Source organism: Sphaerodactylus townsendi, linkage group LG03 (assembly GCF_021028975.2).
Source record: "Sphaerodactylus townsendi isolate TG3544 linkage group LG03, MPM_Stown_v2.3, whole genome shotgun sequence".
NCBI classification, from domain to species: domain Eukaryota; kingdom Metazoa; phylum Chordata; class Lepidosauria; order Squamata; family Sphaerodactylidae; genus Sphaerodactylus; species Sphaerodactylus townsendi.
Window position 1 is genome coordinate 173,984,388 of NC_059427.1, and position 21,850 is coordinate 174,006,237.

At 46.4% G+C, this 21,850-nt stretch overlaps 1 protein-coding gene across 2 annotated transcripts; it reads right to left on the minus strand.

The window, feature by feature from the left end:
• Nucleotides 1–1,120: 1,120 nt before the first annotated feature.
• DNAJC14 (DnaJ heat shock protein family (Hsp40) member C14) lies at nt 1,121–21,584 on the minus strand. Of its 2 annotated transcripts, none has more exons than XM_048491250.1 (7): nt 21,478–21,584; nt 19,700–21,187; nt 17,735–17,841; nt 12,098–12,217; nt 9,695–9,855; nt 7,069–7,165; nt 1,121–1,958 (listed from the first exon to the last, which is right to left on the minus strand). In XM_048491250.1, the coding sequence occupies exons 2-7, from the start codon at nt 20,924–20,926 to the stop codon at nt 1,730–1,732; spliced, it is 1,941 nt and encodes a 646-aa protein (XP_048347207.1). In that variant the 5' UTR covers nt 20,927–21,187; nt 21,478–21,584; the 3' UTR covers nt 1,121–1,729. The 2 variants fall into 2 exon arrangements, with proteins under 2 accessions (XP_048347207.1, XP_048347208.1); XM_048491251.1 differs by lacking the exon at nt 21,478–21,584 and adding an exon at nt 21,359–21,470.
• Between the last annotated feature and the right edge of the window lie 266 nt (nt 21,585–21,850).

The window sequence follows — 21,850 nt, forward strand, 5'->3', positions numbered from 1 at the left end:
CAGGGTTAACCGTCACCTAATTCCATAAGTTCCACCCTCTATCTATTAACTCCAGAGCTCAATTAATCTTCTCCTTCCTGCCACATGAGGAACGGAACAGGTAAGAAAGAAAGAGTCCACAAATAAACATCTCCAAGGCATATATATATATATATATATTTATAGAAAGGGGAATACACAAGGTATTAAATATATGTATGTACATACAAATATGAACTTCTTTTAAAAAATTAGCCTTCAGTAAAACAGGTTGGATGACATCCGTGTTAACCAATGGGGCCTAAAATGCCAGTTTTCTCAACTGGTTTGATCTGGCCTCTATGAAAAATAAAATCGTTCTGGAACAGGCTAGGCAGACATCAGATGCTTGCCAGGACTGGGAAAGAGAAAATCAAGTGCTTCGGGGGAAAAACCAGGAAGTTGGGACTGATTTCTCAGAAAGAGTCACTTGGCAGAGCCAGAGGCGGTCCTTTGCCCTTTAACTTCAGGAAGGTGACAAACGCCTTCTCAATAGCCTCACCACAGAACCAGGGAGCATCTGGGATTCAACGCAGGGCGGGGGAACGGCTTGGCGTAATACTGAGCACCTGCACCGCGTTTCCGCAGCCCTTGCACAACAGTAACTAGGATGTATTATTGAAGGCTTTCACATGGTCGATTCAGCAGTTAGAAGTTTATGCTGTGGAAGTTCATATTTTAGCCAGAGGGCTACAGCGCAAAGCTGGCATATTACACAGAGCAGAGCGATACACCTCTGAAGATGCCGGCCACACAGATGCAGGCGAAACGTTCGGAACAAGATCTACCAGACCAGGGCCACACAGCCCGGAAAACCCACCACAACCAGTAACTAGGTGCACTGCCTCTTAATTTTAATACACTTGGGGTCCTGCTGGGTCCTTGGGTCAGTGACCAATCAACTTTTGCTTTTGCTTTTTTTTAGCAAGAACTGCCAACATTCACTGTAGGACAGGGGTCTGCAAACTATGGCCCTCCAGATGTTCGTGGACTACAATTTCCATTAGCCCCTGCCAGCATGGCCAACTGGCAGGGCTGATGGGAATTGTAGTTCATGAACATCTGGGGGGCCATAGTTTGAAGACCCCTGCTGTAAGATAACAGGATTATTGTTGATCTTGCGCAGCAATGAGGCATGGACATATCACAAAATGACCCCAAGTCAAACCCAATTCTTCTCTGGGCAGCTGGTCAGCTTGGAGGGCTTGGCTTTTCTTTTAGCTGCAAGGTAACAGGAGGGCCTTTGATTGGAGGACAAATGTAGCAAAAAGGGGACGCCGCTCCAGTCCATCCTAGAGGAAAAGGCTGTACAGCTGGGTTATACTTCCTGTTTTGAGCCACACCCCTGCTGAAGGGGAAACTGGGAAATTGTGGAAGCATCCCATTGAGAAAGTCACCGTAGAGAGATCCCATGACCGCACTACTGATCTGCATCTGGCCATCCTAGACCTTCGTTATGTCGCCTCCTGGAGGCCGTCCACTGGAGTTCTTTGGTATCACGGGATCTGTGTCAACATTTGCAGTGGAGAAGGAAGTGTCTTTTTCCAGCTGGAAGTTACTGGATTATTAGTCCAGAGGGTCCTGAATCATCTGGATTTTTGACACTAACAATAACACATTCCCTACCCCCCCTCTGAAACAGCCCTTTTGCTACCTGATGAGAAGCCCCGCATCTATGCAGCCCTGGGAGACTTCCCGTACCTGTAATGCCTCAAAGCCTTTGAAAGGGCTGACTGCACTTCTTCCGGCCGCTTTGCTTTGAATCTCCCTTCTGGGAAGCGCTGTCGACTTTTGACGGTGTTGGCACACCCCCCGAGGATGGTGGCTGGGGAGTGCTGAAAAGGTTCCCGTTCGGCACCTGTCCAGGATTTCCTTGAAAGATGCGGTTGAAGAAATCCTGCAGTTCCGCAGGTGAAGCAGGATTGCCATCTGATGCAGCCCTAAACAGGGAAGAAGGGACAGGTGAGACCAGACACACACACAAAAAGTGTGTGTGTATGTGTCGGGGCAGGGGTGTTCAAGCGTGAATTTCAACCATGTAAATAATGTGTCCTAAACCCAAACAGGAAATGCTATTGCAAAGGTGAATTTAATCTCCAAAGGGAACAAACAATGCACCTGCACGCAGCTAGGTGCTATAAAGTACAGTGGAACCTCGGTTTTCGTTGGTAATCTGTCCGAAAAGAATCGATGAAAACCGAAACCGATAAAAACCGAGGCAAACTTTTCCATAGGAATCAACGTGAATCCAATTAATCCATTCTAGGCACTCCTAAAAGCATACCAAAAACACATTTTTTGGTGAATAAACATAGTGTTTTATGCTGAAAACAGTAACAAACAATAACACTAGGACCAGCTTCAGAGCCAGTGGACCAATGTCGCACCAGAAAGCTGTCCAAAGAGGTCTGTTTCTGATGCCTCTTTAAGATTGGTCTGAAATGGGGCAAGACATTGTCATTAAACAAGTTGCAGAAACAGCCTGCCACAGCTTTGTCTGGGTGATTTTTCTCCACAAACCCCCGCACCTTACTGCAAACTGATGAAAACCTAGACAAATCGATGAAAACTGAGACCAATTTTTCATTGAAAAAATCGATGAAGGCAATGAAAACCGAGGTTCCACTGTATAGTAAAAAAACAAGTTGTACTCAGCTATTAATTCAATAGGTATAGCACATCATATAAAGAACAGCATGTGAAGGATCCAACTAGCAGTGGTCGAGGCATGAGCTTCTTGCTAACGTGAATCAAAACTGTTTCAAGTGCAGGAATGCACAGTGCTCAAATTGAGAAACAGGATAATGAGGTCACTGGTCAACTCAAACTTCTTTCTTAGGGAGAGCAGAAGTGGCATAGGGGTGTAAGAGCAGGTGCACTTTAATCTGGAGAATCGGGTTTGATTCCCCGCTCTGCCGCTTGAGCTGTGGAGGCTTATCTGAGGAATTCAGATTAGCCTGTGCACTCCAACACATGCCAGCTGGGTGACCTTGGGCTAGTCACAGTTTTTCAGAGCTCTCTCAGCCCCACCTACCTCACTGGGTGTTTGTTGTGAGGGGGGAAGGGAAAGGAGATTGTCAGCCCCTTTGAGTCTCCTACAGGAGAGAAAGGGGGGATATAAATCCAACTCTTCGTCTTCTTCTTGTGCTCACTTTGTTTATTTTCTGGAAATGTTAAGGCTGTCCATAACACATCTAGAGAACAGCAAGCTGTTCAAAGCATATATTTCTCCAGTGGGCTGTATTGGCGCTTCGATTGACAGATTCTTCTTTCTAGTTCAGATTCCAGTAACCTGTGGCTCTCCAGATGTTCATGGACTACTAATTCCATCAGCCTGCCAGCATGGGCTAATTATCCATGAACATCTGGAGAGCCGCAGGTTGCAGACCCTGCTCTCGCTTAATTTTGGGTTTGTTTTGCTACACTTCTTTATAGTTCCTAGCTGCAGGCATGGTGCATAAGAACATAAGAATCATAAGAATAAGCCAGCTGGATCAGATTCAAGTCCATCGAATCGACCATCCTCGCTACTGCGAGTGGCTCCACCAGGGTGCCCTTGGAGCTCACATAGATGTAAACTAATGGCCTTGAGGTCAAGGTTCCCATCACCTGGTCTGTTAAGGCATTTGCAATCTCAGATCAAGGAAACAATCAAGATTGGTAGCCATAAATCGACCGTCTCCATCCATCTTGTCCATATCCCTTGTTCCGATCCTATCCATCCCATTGGCCATCCATCCACCTCCTGTGGCAGCATCCACCGAATCGTCCAATCACACGTCCCATCCGTTCATCTGTCTGTTCTCTTTGGAGGTTAAATTCACTTTTGCAATAGCATTTCCTGTGTAGGTACAGGGCACATTATTTATACAGATAGATAATACAATCAGATCTATCCACTGATTGCAGTTGATGAAGATGTTGGACATAATGGATCCGTGGTACTTGGGAAACTAGACTTTGGAACATTCTGCTATGGTAGTAGCTAATCAACACATGGAAAAACAATATGAGGTCTTTGAGTAAATAATCTGGCTCCTAACTACTGAACCACAGTAGTCATACTCTGTCACAGAAAAAGATGTTAGTACAGTCACACCAGATAAGCCTCTGTCACTCAGGTGGAGGAGTAGGGAATGAAACCCGGTTCTCCAGATTAGAATCCACCTGCTCTTAACCACCACACTACACTGGCTCTCATATAGTCCCTAATATGAGAATTATTGTTCATTTTTACGTACTGCCTTTGTCAAAACTATTGTTTTGTGCATTATTGAACATGGTACTTTGGATGCCAAAATGTATTTTTATTCTCAAACAGATGGCAGGAAACAGAGCTGGGTAGATGCTAGGACGCAGGCAGAGCATTCTACAACAAAGAAGGTCCAGCATGTTGAGTTCTGTGGCCATGGAATATATAACCCTATTAACGTCTTTTCCTGAGACACACTATATAATCCTTCAGACCAACAGGTGTAGTAACATGATATACTTTTCCAGGGTTACACACTTTTAGACCAGTACAAGTGGGGAACCTTCAAGGATTTATGAGGAACATCTCATTTAACCCCCCCCCCCCGCTATTTCCTCTTTCCCTTGACTGGCAGCTTTCCCAGTTTCTCCCTTTTCCCAGTTCCTTCTCTCCTGCCAATCCGCCAGCCATCTTCCCTTTATCTGTTGCCCTGTCTTCAACTTTCCCTACTTTCCTCCTACTGGCAGTCTCCACCAGGGAAGAGTATGGCTACGTTGGACAGTGACCCCTGCCATTTCTAATTGTATGGGAAGGACACCTCACTATTTCCAGTTTCCCTCCTCCTGGCAACCCCTATGTTCTCTTCACATTTCCCTGCTTACTTCTCTCCTTCCCATCCACCCACCGATCTGCCTTTTACTGTATTGGTTTTTATTGTGTTATTGTATATGTTACTGTATTACATTGTGTTTTATTGCATTTTGTAAGCTGCCTTGAATATAGCTATAGAAAGGCAGGGTATCAATAGTTTCAATCAATAAATCAATCGTTGGCTATATTGATATTTATTTCCTTCCTGCCTTTCTCCCCAATGGGGACCAAAACAGCTTACTCAATTTCCTTTCCTCCATTTTATCCTCACGGCGCAATTCTCTGGAGATAATCGTTCTAGCTCCGGTGGTATGGAAATCAGATTGGCATCCAGAGGTAAAGCAGTGGATTGCTGTTTCTTATCAGCCCCTGCCAGCATGGCCAATTGGTATCCAATTGGCCATGCTGGCAGGGGCTGATGGGAATTGTAGTCCATAACATCTGGAGTGCCAGAGGTTCGCCACCACTGACCTAGGCTGACGATATGTGTGACTGGCTCAAAATCACCCCAAGGCTATGGCACAGTGGAGGGATCAAGTCTCACGGCACTTTTGCACGTACAGAATAATGCGCTTTCAGTGCATTTTCACAATTGGGTGCTGTGTGGTTTCCGGGCTGTATGGCCGTGTTCTGGCAGCATTCTCTCCTGACGTTTCGCCTGCATCTGTGGATGGCATCTTCAGAGGATCAAAGATCAGATCTGTGGCTGGCATATTCAGAGGATCAAAGATCAGAGGATCCTTCAGAGGATCTTCAAAGCCTTCGACAATACATTTTCACAATTGATTGCAAGTGGATTTGGCTATTTCGCACAGTAAAATCCAGCCGCAAAGCACATTGAGAGTGGATTGAAAGTGCGTTATTCTGCATGTGTGGAAGTGTCTCCCACATCCTAGTCTGGGATGCTAATTACCCCTTTTGAGGGATTGCTGTTGCTGAATAGAAGCAAGCAGCCAGGCTTGAGTGAGTCATGCAAGTCACATGGTAGCTAGTCATCCAGTGGTTGCTGCAAGGTCTGGTCTCGAAGAGTCCTTCCTCAAAGGCCAAAAAAGCTCTGGACAGGGTCCCCTTCCTCCGCCCTCCCCTCCCTTGCATGTCACCCCTCCCTCCCCTTCCTCGCATGCCACCCCTCCTCCCCTCCCCTCCCTCTGCTAGGGTGGGTGGGCCATGTCCAGTTGCTGGACCCCCTCCCTTCCCTCCTTGCATGCCACTCCCTCCCCTCCCTTTCATGCCACCCCTCCCTGCCTTATCGCAACAGAAGTAAAGGCTTCAACTGGCAATGCTGTTGTAATTGCCTAGCAAAGACCGTGAGGGCATTTATTTCTTACAGCTACAGGTATTGTTCCTATTATTTGGGAGAGGAGAGGGCTCAATACCCACCGCATTTTTTTTAGATCCAGATTTTTCTGTAAACCTGGGGCTTTCCCCAGTCTTATTGAAAGATCTGTCTTGTCTTGCAATCTTTGGATTTAAGTATCCGCAGATTTAGTCACATTGAGAACTAGATGCTGTGATTTCAAGATACTGGGATGAAAGTCAGAATGGAGAGTAGCTGTCAGAGCTGGGTGATACAATACTGGTCCCTTGGCACCTGAGGAGCATCAAACAGTCAGCATAGTAGCAAAGGAAACATAGCTAACCATCAGATTCTAAGTAGATTATATGGAGTCCTACACAACTGTGACTGACCAAACTACAGTATGTGGAATCCTGGCTCTTGTACCTGGTGGCTGATGTGAAGATTCTCCAATTCTGAATGTCCAATAAAGAAGGTGGGAAAAGCTGTATGTATGTGGATTTGAGTGTCGGAATCCTCTCACTCGTGGCATCAAAGCATCAAAGGGGACTGAACACACATGAGCTACATCTGTTAAAGCCTTATAATGAAGAGCTCTTCTATGTGTGGCTAATTTTAGCACAAAAAGTATGACAAGGCAAATAGTGCATCTGGTTACATCTCTTAGTAAATTCCTCTCATCATCTATACAAGAGGTCTAGTATGTGGTTAGTGCTCCCATGATGAAAATGACCCCCCACCCATCCCCACACATTTATGTTAATGGAAAGATCAGATCTCTGCATGGAGTTGAACGAGTGTCACCATTTAGAGGGGATATCTGTCAATGTGCATTTATCTTTGGACTGAGAGACGCAGAGCCTAAAAATAAATACAACCCACCTCTGCTCAGAATTTATTCAGCACTAACCTCTGGCGTCCCCCGGAGCCCCTTGATCCAAAAGATATGTGATATGGAACCCGATGAGTATCTGGGGAAATGGCCACTCGCTGACAGCCGGCCCATTCTGAGAATTAAAAAAAAAAGAAGCAAGTCAACTCTGAGGTGGTCAGAAGTACCTGCTTCTCAAAGAAATCGTTGTTTTCATATTTTTTGTTAAAGTTAATGTTTTTTTCTTTTTTAAAAACTCAATAAAGAACATTTGAATTAAGAAATCATCCTTGAAACCAGAGTTCTCATATACTATGTAACCTCTAAAGCAGGGGTCTGCAACCTGTGGCTCTCCAGATGTTCATGGACTGCAATTCCCATGCTGGCAGGGGCTGATGGGATTTGGAGTCCATGAACATCTGGAGAGCTGCAGGTTGCAGATCCCTGCTCTAAATCTTTACCATCCTAAATCTTTATCATCCCTGCTCTAAATCTTTACCATCAATATGGCACTTGGAGTGGCAATATCTTAAAGTCTCTCTTTCATGGCAATCTTTCCGTTATTGTCCCATTTTATAGGTCATTATTTGGCAAATGTGAGGGAATTCCACAATTTATGGAGTAAACATAAAAAAATGTATCACATACATCTCAGCATGTACATATTTTTCATAATCCAAGGAAAAACACTAGGTTTATAGAAAAATAATGAAAAGTTGACCAGGAATAATGGGTTCCAGGTGAAGGAAAAGAGATTCCACCTAAATATCAGGAAATACTTCCTGACCGTAAGGACTGTTCGACAGTGGAATGCACTACCTCAGAGTGTGGTGGAATCTCCTTCTTTGGAGGTTTTTAAAGAAAGGTTGGATGGCCAACTGTCAGGAGTGCTTTGATAGTGTGTTCCTGCATTGCAGGGAGTTGGACCTGATGGCCCTTGGGGTCTCTTCCAACTCTATGATTCTATGACTGGCTCTATAGTAGAGATGCTCTACAAGACAAACAACTTGCTTCCATTCAGAAATACTCCCCATGGTTCTCCTGCGTCAAAAAGAACAAATGTTATGCACAATATCTCACAAATCTCAAGGAAGCAAACCTAAGGAAATCATTCACTTCCCTGAGATATCAGACGTTTAAATCAGAACAATTACTGGGGAGATATGCTAAAACACCAAAAGAGCTACGTGTATGCAGATGTAGTTTAAATCAGTGTGACGACATAATACACTACACACTTCATTGCCCTTTTCACTCTGCTATCCACAACAAATATATCAATGATATCCTGTCAGGCCTGACAGGTAGTGAGGAAGAGAAAGTTTGCTTTCTGATGGCGGACGTGTATCCGGAGGTTACATTTAAAGTAGCGATATTCATGTTTTTAGCAGCGAAAATCAGAGAACGTTTAACTGATGTTCAAAACATACAAGCTAAGCTGTAATAAAGGTGGGGAAAAAAACCTTTATAATCACAATCGGATACTGCTGCATGTGGATATATGATACTTGCTTTGGTGGTTTAACACTATTGGAACTGTGGTGCGTCTACACTCTAAAGCTTGAGAAAATCCTCACAATGTGAGGATTGGGAGTGGGGCTATGGTTGAAGTATCTGTTTATATGTGTATGGCCTGTGGCTAATAAACATTGATTGATTCTATGAAAAGAAAGGTGGGGGCCTTTCTTTGTGATATCTGCGCATGAGCAAATATCCCTGCGCCTGAGCAAATATCCCTGGAAAAAAGGAGAATTTCGAGTAGCGTTTTGCACCGCTGTAACAACCCAGAAGGGTGTTTGATAACCACAAAAACCTCAACAGCATTGCAAAAACAAGGGGGTGAGGGGGAAGGAAAGTATGTTGGGGTGGGGGGAAGGAAGGAAGCAGGCCTGGTAGAGAAGAATAGATGAGGTGAGTAGGTGAGGGAAGGAAAGATTAGTGGGCATTGGGCAAGGGAGGAGAATGAAAACAGAAGTGACATGACAGGCCAGGAGAAATAAAAGACTGATATATATCCCCCCTTTCTCTCCTGTAAGGAGACTCAAAGGGGCTTTCCCTTCCCCCCCTCACAACAAACACCCTGTGAGGTAGGTGGGGCTGAGAGAGCTCTGAAGAACTGTGACTAGCCCAAGGTCACCCAGCTGGCGTGTATTGGAATGTACAGGCTAATCTGAATTCCCCAGATAAGCCTCCACAACTCAGGTGGCAGAGCGGGGAATCAAACCAGGTTCCTCCAGATTAGAGTACACCTGCTCTTAACAACTTCACTACTGCCACTCAGCAAACAGCAGGGTAGGGAACCTCTTGACTCCCAGCATGTTCAGAGAAACAGGGTTACCATTCCCATCAGCTCTTCGCCAGCATGGCCAATTGGCCAATTGGCCATGCTGACAGAGGCTGATGGGAATTGTAGTTCCTGAACATCTGGAGAGCTGCAGGTTCCCTACCCCTGTCCTAGAGGGAAGAAGTCTGAATAAGCAACCCAAAGCAAGAGGCGAGAACCTTGCAGATCCACCCTCTGCATCTCCAGTTTAAGAGAACCTGTTTCCCAAATAGCAAGTAATGAGATTTATTGCAAAAAGGAGTCTTAAAATCCCATTTAACTTTCAGGCACTTCCTGATTCCACTTTTCCAATTCCCTTGCTCAGTGGCATGGTGGCATTACCTGTGATGTCATAAACCTTTCCATCCATCATGGCAAAATATGTGATCTTCAGTCCTAGCATGCTAGATTCAGCCCAGAAGTCACCCTCCTCGGCTGCATGAAGCTTGCTACAGTCTGCGCAGTATCGGGCATTCAATGGATCACGGTCCATCTCAAACCTCCTGCAGTGAAAGATAAAAATGTATTTGATGCCAGAGAACAGCAGCATGCATGTATATCGGAATCTGGAACCCTCACTCTGTCCTGTCCTGTGCAAGTTTCCTTGTTTTTTTACAGTAACTGTAGATTAAATCAAAGAATGAATTACACCCTCCCTCCAAATTCTGTGGTCAAATAAATTGTGGTTTTGGTGGGTTTTCTGGGCTGTGTGGCTGTGGTCTGGTGGTGACACACTCACCTTCTGCACTGTCAGACTGCACAGGGAGGCCATTGAAATTCACAAACACCAAGACAACTTCAATAAGAAAGAAGAGACTCTGAAAATTAGCAAAGCTTGGCTCCCAGTATTTAAAAAATGGACTGATAACCCCACCCGCAATACAATGCACTCAACCACACCTTTGCATAGCAAGTTCCACCCAAACTTAATGATTGGTTCCTCATCCTGGGACCTGGACAATATACCACACTAAACTTTCCCTTCTCACTAGACACAGCGTGAAAAAGACTTTTTTCTCTGCGATGCACCTCTGAAGATGCCAGCCACAGATGCAGGCGAAACGTTAGGAACAAGATCCACCAGACCACGGACACACAGCCCGGAAAACCCACCAGAACCAGTTGAATCCGGCCGTGAAAGCCTTTGACAATAAATTGTGGTTTTGTTTATATATTTAAACTATTTACACGCAATTGGGAACAAGTGGGAAGTATATCATTTCCCCTTCCCCCACTATTTCCTCCTTCCCTTTCCTGAAAGCATCCATAGCCTCTCCCTTTTCCCTGCTTCACTCCCACCCAACAGCCGATCTGTATTCAGCTTTCCCTCCCCCACCCTCAGCAGCCTCTACCTAAGAAATCTATGTCCCCGTTGTGTGGTATTGGGCAAGGCCCACTTGCATTAAGTAGGGAACCCTTATCTCACTTTCCTGTGGAACCCCCCCCCCCTTCCCCTATCTCTAGTTCCTCTATTCCCCCTCCTGGCACCTCCATGTTTTCTCTCCTTCCCCTGCCTCTTTCTCTCCTTTTCAGCCATTCACCAACCTACCTTTTATCTGCCTCCTGTTTTCAGCTATATTATATTATTTACTTCATTTATACCCCACTGTTCTTCAGAGCGGGCACCAAAGCAGCTTGCATTATTCTCTTCTACTCCTTTTTATCCTCACAGCAACCCTGTGATAAGTTAGGCTAGAATCAGGCCCATGTGGCTATTCAAAAGGCGGTTTCTCCACAGGCCCTGTGTGACTCAGGCATAGCTGGGCCAGAGTGCACCCGGTGTGCACTCTGGCCTTTTCGGGCCCCCCACGGCACCCCCCCCCCCGCGGTACCCCCACACACACTTACTTTAGAAACCAAGCAGGCTGGAGAACAGGCCTGTTCCCTTCCAGCCTTCAAAGGCCCAGGTGGGAACTACATTTCCCAGGAGACCCTGGGAAATGTAGTTCCCACCAGGGCCTTTGAAGTCTGTTCTCCAGCCTGCTTGGTTTGTGACGTAAGTGTGGGGGGGCACCGCGGGGGGAGGGGAGGAGCGCCGCAGGGGGGCTGCGGGGGGAAGGGGGAGAGGTCTGGGGGAATTTTCCACCCCCCACGTGACCCAAAACCATGCGCCCGGTGCGCGGTGCACCCCCCTTCCCCTGGTAGCTTCGCCACTGGTGTGACTGCAGAGCATGTGAGCTGGGTTCAACTCATTCAAAGTCACAATACTTAGACTTGAGCCTTGGAAAGCCATGAAGAAGGGAGGGTCGCTACGCTGACTAAAAACTCCCATCAAACCATTGTTAAGGTTTCCCAGGTGCTTTCAAATGCCTGGGCCTTTACCAGTTCCTGCCCAGGTACCCATGGAATCATGATATTGTAGAATTTTTTTTTTTTAAAAAGCAAGCCTCAGCTCTCTAGATACCAATTTTGCCTCATTTACCAGATCTCCTTTTCGTGCAGTGAACTGCATAAAATATCCCAAGCTCTCGGCGGAACACTTTGAGGACAAAGCTCCAGGCTGCCATTCTGAACTAGCCCAGAAAGGCACATCCATCCACCGTCAAGGAAGAGATAAGTCTTTTGCGCTCTGGTGCCACCCTCAGAAGAATAAGTGGCTTGAAAACAACATACGTGCAGCCTCTCCGCTGCGAGGTTTTCCAGAAGCAATGCGCAGCAAATTCTAGACATCGGGTGTGCTTTTATAGTACTCAGTCAAATGGGATGGCAGGACCAGTGATGAACTAGTAGCTCCTGGCCACCTACTTGTGTTTCCCCTGGCATTTGTTGCACATCATGGTGTTCATGGCTTCTTTCAGGTCGTCCTGCAGTTTGGAAAGGAACTCGTTCATTGATTTGGTCAGCTCTGTTTCTGCCATGCGTTTGCTGAAACGAAAACGGGAGAAGCTGTGAGCCAGCGATAACGATGCAATAACGAGCAGCAGCGGCGTAGCGGTTAAGAGCAGGTGCCTTCTAATCTGGAGGAACTGGGTTTGATTCCCTGCTCTGCCACTTGAGCTGTGGAGGCTTATCTGGGGAATTCAAATTAGCCTGTGCACTCCTACACACACTAGCTGGGTGACCTTGGGCTAGTCACAGTTCTTCTGAGCTCTCTCAGCCCCACCCACCTCACAGGGTGTTTGTTGTGAGGGGGGAAGGGAAAGGAGTTTGTAGGCCCCTTTGAGTCTCCTTACAGGAGATAAAGGGGGGATATAAATCCAAACTCTTCCTCTCCTTTTCTTCTGTAAAAGAGGAGAAGTGGGCAAAGCCAGGCAAAGACTGCACATGAACATGAAATCAAAATGAGATTTGCTTCCAAATAACTGCCTCAGGTTGCAAGAAAAATGGGCATCATATGCTAAATGATGAGCCAGCGTGACGTAGTGGTTAAGAGCAGCTGCATTCTAATCTGGAGAACTGAGTTTGATTCGCCACTCCTCCACTTGAGTGGCAGAGGCTTATCTGGTGAACCAGATGTGTTGCCGCACTTCTTCATGTGATAGCAAACATATATACAACTCGCAAGATGAAGGGGGCAAGGCAGAGGCCAAGGGGTGAGGGCTGCAATGGTGGACAACTTGGGGGGGCCTTTCTTGTATTTCCTCCTCCTTTCCCTTCCCTTCCCCTCTCTCGTCTCCCTTTGGTTTTATTAGGGTTTTTATACCTCTGCATTAATTTATTTCTTCCCTCTGGTTGACTACAATGATCGTTAGTATTGAGGTGCTGAGATATTTGTATTGAAATTGCTGATTTTCACATTGTCCGTTTTGATTGTTGTGAGCAGCCCTGAGTTGGTCCAATTAGAAAGGACAGCCTATAAATCTATTAAATACATAAACCAGTGTCCAGTGTACATTTCACGTTTCTTTATACATACACTGATTAATTCTTGTGTTACGTTCCATGCATGCACAATGGAACTTCTGATTGAAACCCACATTTATCCAAGTTCTGGTCCTTGGTTTCATTTGTGAAATGAATGCGTGTTAGCTCTTTCTTACAAACAGGTATACACACGTAGATGTAGGACATACATGAATTCACTGTAAAATGTAAACAGGGCTAACTTTGGTCCTGGGGATTCTAGTGGTGTGTTATGGGTTCCTTACAAGCAGGAACACTTCCCTTTCACAGAATAGAAGAATAGTATATATCTGTGGTAGCGAACCTATGGCACGGGTGCCAGAGGTAGCACTCAGAGCCCTCTCTGTGGGCACGCATGCACAGAATTCATCATGTGATAATAGTGTAATTATTTCAGGGAGATTATTAGCATTAAACCTAAGACCTAGTTTTGGGGAAGCGGTGTAGGTAACCCTGTTAAGTGCTGTTAAACCCACTGATTTTCATGGGAAGAACTAAAGCGCCATCCTTTACCTGGGAGTACGCTCAGTTGCTGGCAATGGGGCTTGCTTCTGAGTAAACCCTCCTAGGGTCCTGATTCACCCGTTTGAAATGCTGCATGGTTGCTTCACCAAGCTTACTCTTGAGTAACGCGTGCCTTAGAGCCAACCGTTTTTTTCTAAACTAAAACCTCAGTATTCAGGTTAAATTGCCATGTTGGCACTTTACGATAAATAAGTGGGTTTTGGGTTGCAGTTTGGGCACTCGGTCTCGAAAAGGTTCGACATCACTGGTATATATTGTCAAGATAGCGTCCAGAGCAGGTTGTTAAGGAGAGGCTCCGGTAGTTTTCTAAACTTAGCTAATTAAAAGGACTTAGACTTTAGTAAATTCTAGCAACTACCTTGGTGATGGAGCTCGTGACGAAGTCAGTGGTGCCTGCAGCGAACGTAGAGTTGGTTTGTTTGGTATGCTGAGCTGTGGAAAATCTTCAACCTCTGCGTTGCTGAGCCGTTGCTTTCCTGACTCGCGGTGTTGCTGCCGAGAGCCGCTGACGCCCAGGACTAGTTACAGACCCCATGTTTGATCTGTGGGGAGCCCGGTTGGGGGGAAGCTGGTGGCAGCCCCCCCCCCCCCCCAATGGTCTGAACAATGGGGAGCTAGTGGCAGGCGTTTTATGGCAGCGGTGGATACAAGGAGTCGGTGGTGATAGCTGTATTAGCGAGCTGAATGGCAGCGGGTCGGTGGAAGAGATCCCCCTGCAATGGCAAGAGCAAGCCCCACTGAAATGGTACAAGCGGGTGCAAGTTGGTGAGAGGTGCACCCTGTCACATCAAGGAGTAAGGGGCTGAGCAAAGAAGAACTGGTGGTAGAGGTTTTCCCATAGTGATGGGCTTGGATTTCCTATGGTGGCAGAGGTGGATGTTTTTGAACTGGCCTGTACTGTTTGTGGTTGGGGAGTGCTTTTGGGGCACTATACTGACTGTGATTCCCAACAGCTTGCCAATAACAGACTAAATAACAGGCTCGGCGGCAGGAACGCCAGAAGAAATGGTGGCTTCCCTGTGGTGAACCTTTACATCACTGCCTAAGTGTAGTTTACTTTTAAGTGTATAGGCTACCAGGAGTTGTTAGTTTGTATTAGCGAATTAATTAGTTCTTTTATATTTAGCTAGGGATTGTAGTTTTCTCTTGTATGTTTTCAGGAGTAGAGTAGGAACTAGGTAGCTCTACTAGGTTATTCTTGCAGCAGTTATACTGAGGGGTAGTCTAGGCCCCTTCCACACACGCAAAATAATGCATTTTCAAACCACTTTCACAACTGTTTGCAAGTGGATTTTGCTATTCCGCACAGCTTCAAAGAGCACTGAAAGCAGTTTGAAAGTGCATTATTCTGCATGTGCGGAATGAGCCCTAGTCTTACAGGGTAGTTTTAGTTTATTGGTAACGTTTTATATTGTATATTGTACTGTTATTGTTTTGCCTTGTTTAAAATAGTTTACTGGTTATGTATTGTCATGAAGTTTATATATTGATGCACTGGAAACATTTCGTTGGAAATGTATCAATATACCGTGTTTCCCCGAAAATAAGACAGTGTCTTATATTAATTTTTGCTCCCAAAGATGCGCTATGTCTTATTTTCAGGAGATGTCTTATTTTTCTGTGTTCTGTTCGTCAGGCATGCTTCCAAACAAAAACTTTGCTACGTCTTACTTTTCGGGGATGCCTTATGTTTTGCACGTCAGCAAAACCTCTATTACGTCTTATTTTCAGGGGATGTCTTATATTCAGGGAAACAGGGTATTTCTGCTTGATTGTTGTGTATTGCTACACTGATGTTTTTGTTCTTAGAAGTTGTATAGCCTGAAATGCCAAGTTGCCATCTGAAATTGGTTCTATTTAGTCTTATGTATTGTATTGCTGTTACTGTTTATCACTGTTATGTTGTTGAAATGTATTGTTTATCCTGTTGTTAGCGGCTCTGAGCCCTTCGGGGATAGGGTGGGGTACAAATATAATTGAAATAGAAAAAATGAAAAAACACAGTGTACCCAAGGGGCAGAATTTACTCAGATAAGTAACGACACTGCAGAATGGACGCAAGATAAATATACCCAAATAGATTGGCTATTCCAGTCTTGCATTGAACAAGTATACAGCCATCTTACCCACAAATGTCTAAAGGCTTTCCTTTGTCCAGTTTCTGCTAGCAAAGAAAAGAAGGTCCCAGATTTTCATTTACATCCCACTGCTACAAAACCCCAAGTTCTATCCAACAGAACCAAGCCTCCAGCACCCACCAACAATGGGCCAATGAACTGCCAAGGAAATGCTCGTGAATCAACTAGGCTTGCTCATTAGCCGCCCCCTCCACAGTCCTAGCCAGGTAAGTGGCTTGGATATCTTAACAGCACTCCCAGTTCCCGAACGAGCAAATGTAGCGCTATTAAGACTTTGATGCTTTTTCATAATAGCTGGAGCTGCTACCTGGCCCTTATTCCAGTTAGGTAAGCTGTGTCCTCTGAAACTCCTCTAGTTCTTCATTCCAGAAGGCCTGGAGGCCAATAGCAGTTTGGCCACAGTACTTTCCCATTACTGTTTTAACACCTTTGCCTAATTGCTGGGGGTGCGGGTGGGGGGGATTGGATTTTTTCTTCTGCCTGTCAAGATTTTGGTACACTCCTAAAGCACAATCTCCAAGGGAAAGTCATAACCATAATATTCTTTGAAGGGCTCACTACACAGTAGAAGAAGAAGAGTTGGATTTATATCCTCCCCCCCTTTCTCTCTTGTAAGGAGTCTCAAAGGGGCTTACAAACTCCTTTCCCTTCCCCCCTCACAACAAACTCCCTGTGAGGTGAGTGGGGCTGAGAGAGCTCTGAAGAATTGACTAGCCCAAGGTCGCTCAGCTGGCATATGTTGGAGTGCACAAGCTAATCTAGTTCACCAGATAAGCCTCCACAGCTCAAGTGGAAGAGGAAGCAAACCTGGTTCTCCAGATTAGAGTGCACCTGCTCTTAACCACTACACCACGCTGGCTCTCAGTAGTTGCCTTGACCTTCATATTACCTATGAGAAAAGTGGCATAGATAAAAGCAAGAATTAAAGAACCCCTACACACATTTTTTTAAACTTCATTTGTACTCCCCCAACCTTTGTCTCCAATGGGGACCCAAGAAGGCAAACAAAACATGAGTATAAGAGAGTCATTTGAATGAGCAGGGACTATTATGGAGTGGTTCCTATGAGAAAGTGTTAGAAAGATGATGTCCAGTTTCTCTCTATTAAAGAAAGGGGGTCTGTTTTGAGAACTGAACAACTTGCCTCTTCTCAATCCACAAATCAATAGTCCTGATATCTATGAGGAAGTGTTAGAAAGCTGGGGTGTTGTGGGGTTTCCGGGCTGTGTGGCTATGGTCTGGTAGATCTTGTTCCTAACGTTTCACCTGCATCTGTGGCTGGCATCTTCGGAGGATCTCAGAAGATGCCAGCCACAGATGCAGGCAAAGCGTCAGGAGAACATGTTACTGGAACACGGCCATACAGCCCGGAAACCCCACAACACCCCAGTGATTCCGGCCATGAAAGCTTTTGACAATACAGTATTAGAAAGCTGATGTCCAGTTTCTCTCTATTATAGAAAGGGGCTCCATTTTGAGAACTGCCCCGCATACCTCTTCTCAATCCACAAACCAATAGTCCTCACGTCTGCCCATCTGGTATGTTTGCAAAAGGTCAAGGTAGCCCACTGTGCAAGCACCAGCTCCATTCCTGATCCATGGTGACACCACATCATGACGTTCACGAGGCAGACTACATTGACAGGGTGGTTTGCCACTCCCTTCTCTAGTCCACACTTTACCCCCAGTAAGCTGGCTACTCATTCTACCCAGATCAGAGATGGACATGGCCAAGGTTCTCCAGTGAGGTTTGCGACAAAGTCATGATCCGATCTCCCAGAACCTAATCCAGCACTCCAACCACGACACCACAGCATCCCCCATAGGATTCTCATTCTGAAGCACTGAGTGACCAAATGGATTTCAAATCACTCACATTTCATATTCCTTCCTCCTCTCAGGATTGCTGACGATATCCCATGCGGCCCGTAACACCTTGAATGCCTCCTCTGCCTGCGGATGCTTATTCTTGTCTGGGTGAACCTGTGCAATATCCCCATCCCCGAAACCAACAAGGAATCAGAATACCTATATTGTGTTAGTAGTAAGAGTTCGATCTACATAAGTTTTTTTTCAACACTTGGGAGAAGAACATCATCCATATTCTCTCTCAATCATTCTAATACTCCACATAACACCAGCCAGAATTGTTGTCCACATATTTCATACCAGTCAGGTAGCTGAAAGAGAGGTTTGTTGACAACAGTGGTTAGACTGAGATTTTAGATGGGGCTTCAAAATACCAGCGTTTTTAAAAGGAGTTCAGAAAGGAAGGGAATGCTTCCTCCAGCATGGTTTCTCTCTCCACAAAATGCAACGTAAGAAGGAAGGAAAAGAGATGTGAGGGAAGGAAAAGAGAAGGAAGGAAAAGAGCCGGCCTACCCACGAGAATGATTAGCTAGTTTTAGGTAGCTGAAGGGGTTATCAGATCTCAGTCAAGACAACGTTTAGGTGCTCTTTAAACTGAGGTGACAAGCACTTCCTACATGTCCTCGTCTGACACAGTACTACCGCAGTTCATTAGCCCATCACTTTTTGATAGGCAGCGGTAGGGAGAGAAAGATTTGCCACTTAGCAGCTATTGAAGACAATGCTGGAGTCTGGTAGTCCTAGACCAGGGGTAGGGAACCTGCAGCTCTCCAGATGTTCAGGAACTACAATTCCCATCAGCCCCTGCCAGCATGGCCAATTGGTTAATTGATTGTTATAAATTGGCCATGCTGACTGGGGCTGATGGGAATTGTAGTTCCTGAACATCTGGAGAGCCGCAGGTTCCCTACCCCTGTCCTAGACCTTAACTGTGAGGCTGAGAACCTAATATGTACCCTGTTTCCCTGAAAATAAGCCCTGGCATGATTTTTTGGGATTTTTGAAGGATGCCTGAAATATAAGCCCTACTCCAAAAATAAGCCCTAGTTACAGATTCCTCGGTGCAGCTGATCTGGTCGGGGGGGGGGGGGGGGGGGGGGCTGAAAATAAGCCCTAATGCATCTTGTGGAGCAAAAATTAATATAAGACCCTGTCTTATTTTTGGGTAGCTCTTGGTCCCCAGGACACAGTTCCCAAGATGAGATATATACACACAGTCAACAATTTACTCAGTATAATGCAGGGGTAGGGAACCTGCGGCTCTCCAGATGTTCAGGAACTACAATTCCCATCAGCCTCTGTCAGCATGGCCAATTGGCCATGCTGGTAGGGGCTGATGGGAATTGTAGTTCCTGAACATCTGGAGAGCCGCAGGTTCCCTACCCCTGGATAATGGCTTGGGTGACCCAACTGTTGACAGTGAGAATTCTGGCCTGATGCTCCCCTCTCAAAACAGCCCAGTAGTCATAGGATCAGTATAGGGGGAGGTTGTGCATAAAATGAAAAAAGATGACACAGATTGCTAAACCTACAAATTGGGAATCACTGACAGTTGTCTAGAGAACCCAACTTGGATTCTCTCCTTGGTGGTAAACAAATGACCATACCAACCAGACTTGAGGACGCTCTCCTATATGCCTAGAGGATGTAACAAGTACATTTGTAAATCCACATAAGGAGCAGGGTTATGTTTGTGAGCTGCAAACATTTTCTAGCATGAGGCAACAGAAAACGATGAGAGCGTCTCTCCCAGACTGAGGGCCCTTTTGCACGGGCAGAATGATGCACTTTCAATCCACTTTCAATGCTCCTTGCAACTGTGCAGAATAGCAAAATCCACTTGCAAACAATTGTGAAAGTGGACTGAAAGTGCATTATTCTGCATGTGTGGAAGGGGCCTCTGTCTCTTAGCCCTTCACCATTCCCACCTCAGACTCACATCAGCCTTCTCCAGCTCAAAAGATATGCTCACCAGTACAGCCAATTGCCGATAAGCTCTCTTCAGCTCCGCGTCCGATGCCGTTGCTTCCACACCTAACACCTGGAAGGGGTTGAGCTCTTCTTCAGGGGTGTGTGCCATAGCTAGCAAATGTGCCACCGCTTCTCCAGGCTGATATTGCCCAGATTCACCAGGAGACCCACCAAAAGTAGCATCACCTGGCTGGTTGGTCCTTAGTCCTTTGGGCATTTGAAGGAAGTCATGACACTTATGCCACAGACTTGCCACCCACGTGCAACTCCTGCTCTGTCTGAAGAAAGCCCAAACTTTGGGCACGTCGAGAGTCGAGAGAAGCCAGGCCCCCTGGCGGGTGTGAGCCAATCTCCCCAAGACACGAAGCAGAGCTGACTTTGAGACCTGCCAGCAGAGTCTCAGGCTACCAAAGATAAGCATGAGCACCAGAAAAAATACAGCACAGAGCATCTTGAGCAGGTGGTAAGTCAGGCTTGCCCAAGAGCCCAGCTGTCGCATTAGTTTCCTAAAACCCAGCTTAGCCTGCTGGATCCAAATCTGCATGCCGGTTTGGATGGTGTCGATGTCACGTTGACTGAAGGAACAACAAGAGTAGAGGAACCTTCCGCCAGCCTCCACACCCTCACCACACCTGTGGGTGACCTGCACAATCAGGCGGATGAACAATTTGAAGCACAAGATGCAGAAAGAGGCCAACCCTTCCAGGTGCCTGAGCAGCTCAGCTCGGACACGGTACCTCCCCCCATCACTCCTCTTTCTACTTTGCTTCTGTTTCCCTCCAGATAACTGCCCTTCCCCCTTGTCTTTTGCTGCAGAACGGTGTCTTTGCTGCCGAGCAATCTTCCTTCCACCAGAAGCCCTAGTACAGTCAGGAAGTTCCTCCTTGGCCTTTGACACCATGTCATCTTTGACATCTTCCTCCTCACCCTGCAGTAACTTTGATGCATCCTTCTCCTTGGAGTCTGAATCCCAATGTTGGCAATTAATGCCACACAAATGATTCCCCTTCTCTGAATAAGTTCCGGACAGGTCAGAGGTATCTCCCAGACAGTTACAAGAGCCAGTTTCGTCACTACAGACACTGTAGCCAGCAAAGTGCAAGCCACTATTATCTTGCTCGTTGCTTCCTTTCCAGGAAGTTTCGGTTTCCTTATTTCCCTCCCCGCTTGAACTCATGGCCATTTTAGGAGCCACCTCACAAGTTCCCATCACTTCCAAAGCTGGCATCTCTCTCCTGGACCAGACTTTGGAACTACAGCACCCTTCAGAGTTCTAGGCACCAGCGGGTATGCCGTTTCCTGCACCATCCCTCAACAGCAAGCACTTCTCAGTCGCACAACAAATGCTAGGAACAGTCCTGGCCAAGCTACGTTGGTCTGGTTTGGATTCACAGCCTTCAACAAACGTGGGCTTCTCCATGGTGCTACAGCTCCAGAATTACTCCAGCCTTGACCAGGATTAAGTTACAGCCATCATCGATCCTGTTACCTGCAAAACAACCAAAACAGGCTTCAGAACTCGACTGCACAGGCCAGCCTGCACAAGCACACATCCTCGTGGCTAGCTGGGATTGTGTATCTCTCTGGACACATCAGGGTAGGATCCTCCCCCCTCCCCATAATACCTCCCCCCCCCCAATAATACCCCCCTCCAACCCACACAGAGGACTGAAGAGAGGCGAGTAGCAGCCCTTTCATGCTGGGAAAGGGGAACGGAAAAACGCGGTCCCCGGTCCAAGGGAAGGGAGATGCTGGATGGGAGGCGAAAGGGGAACTCACCTGGTCCCGTTGCCCTGGCAACGAGAGGGGGCGCTGCTCCTCCCTCCCACTGCCCCCGCCCCGCCCTGCTCTGCCTGCTTCTAAGCTTCCACTTCCGCCTTCCGGTCCGCCCATGTGTCACACTTTTCTCTGCCTTGCACTTCCGGGTCAAGGGGCAGGAGCTTGGGGAGGGTTACTCTAGGAAAACGTCACCGCCTCTCTCCTCCTTTCTGCTTGTATTCCCAAAAGGACCAAAGAAGAGTCCAAAGTGTCTTTGCCCGCCATCACGCCTGATTAGAGGCTGGCACCAGTCCTCGTTACTTCGCATCCTAGCAGGATCCAGCCACTTTCTCTCTTACACTACCATCCTAAATCTAAGTCCATTCGTTTTTTT

What these genes read in the sequence shown, in the direction of transcription:
- DNAJC14 (XM_048491250.1), bottom strand. Translation starts at nt 20,926, where the DNA reads ATGCCAGCTTTGGAAGTGATGGGAACTTGTGAGGTGGCTCCTAAAATG. An exon ending in ATCGGCAATTGGCTGTACTG is followed by an intron (nt 17,842 to 19,699) that starts GTGAGCATATCT and finishes GATATTGCACAG; the next exon opens with GTTCACCCAGACAAGAATAA. An exon ending in AAAGGTTTATGACATCACAG is followed by an intron (nt 7,166 to 9,694) that starts GTAATGCCACCA and finishes TTTAATTCTCAG; the next exon opens with AATGGGCCGGCTGTCAGCGA.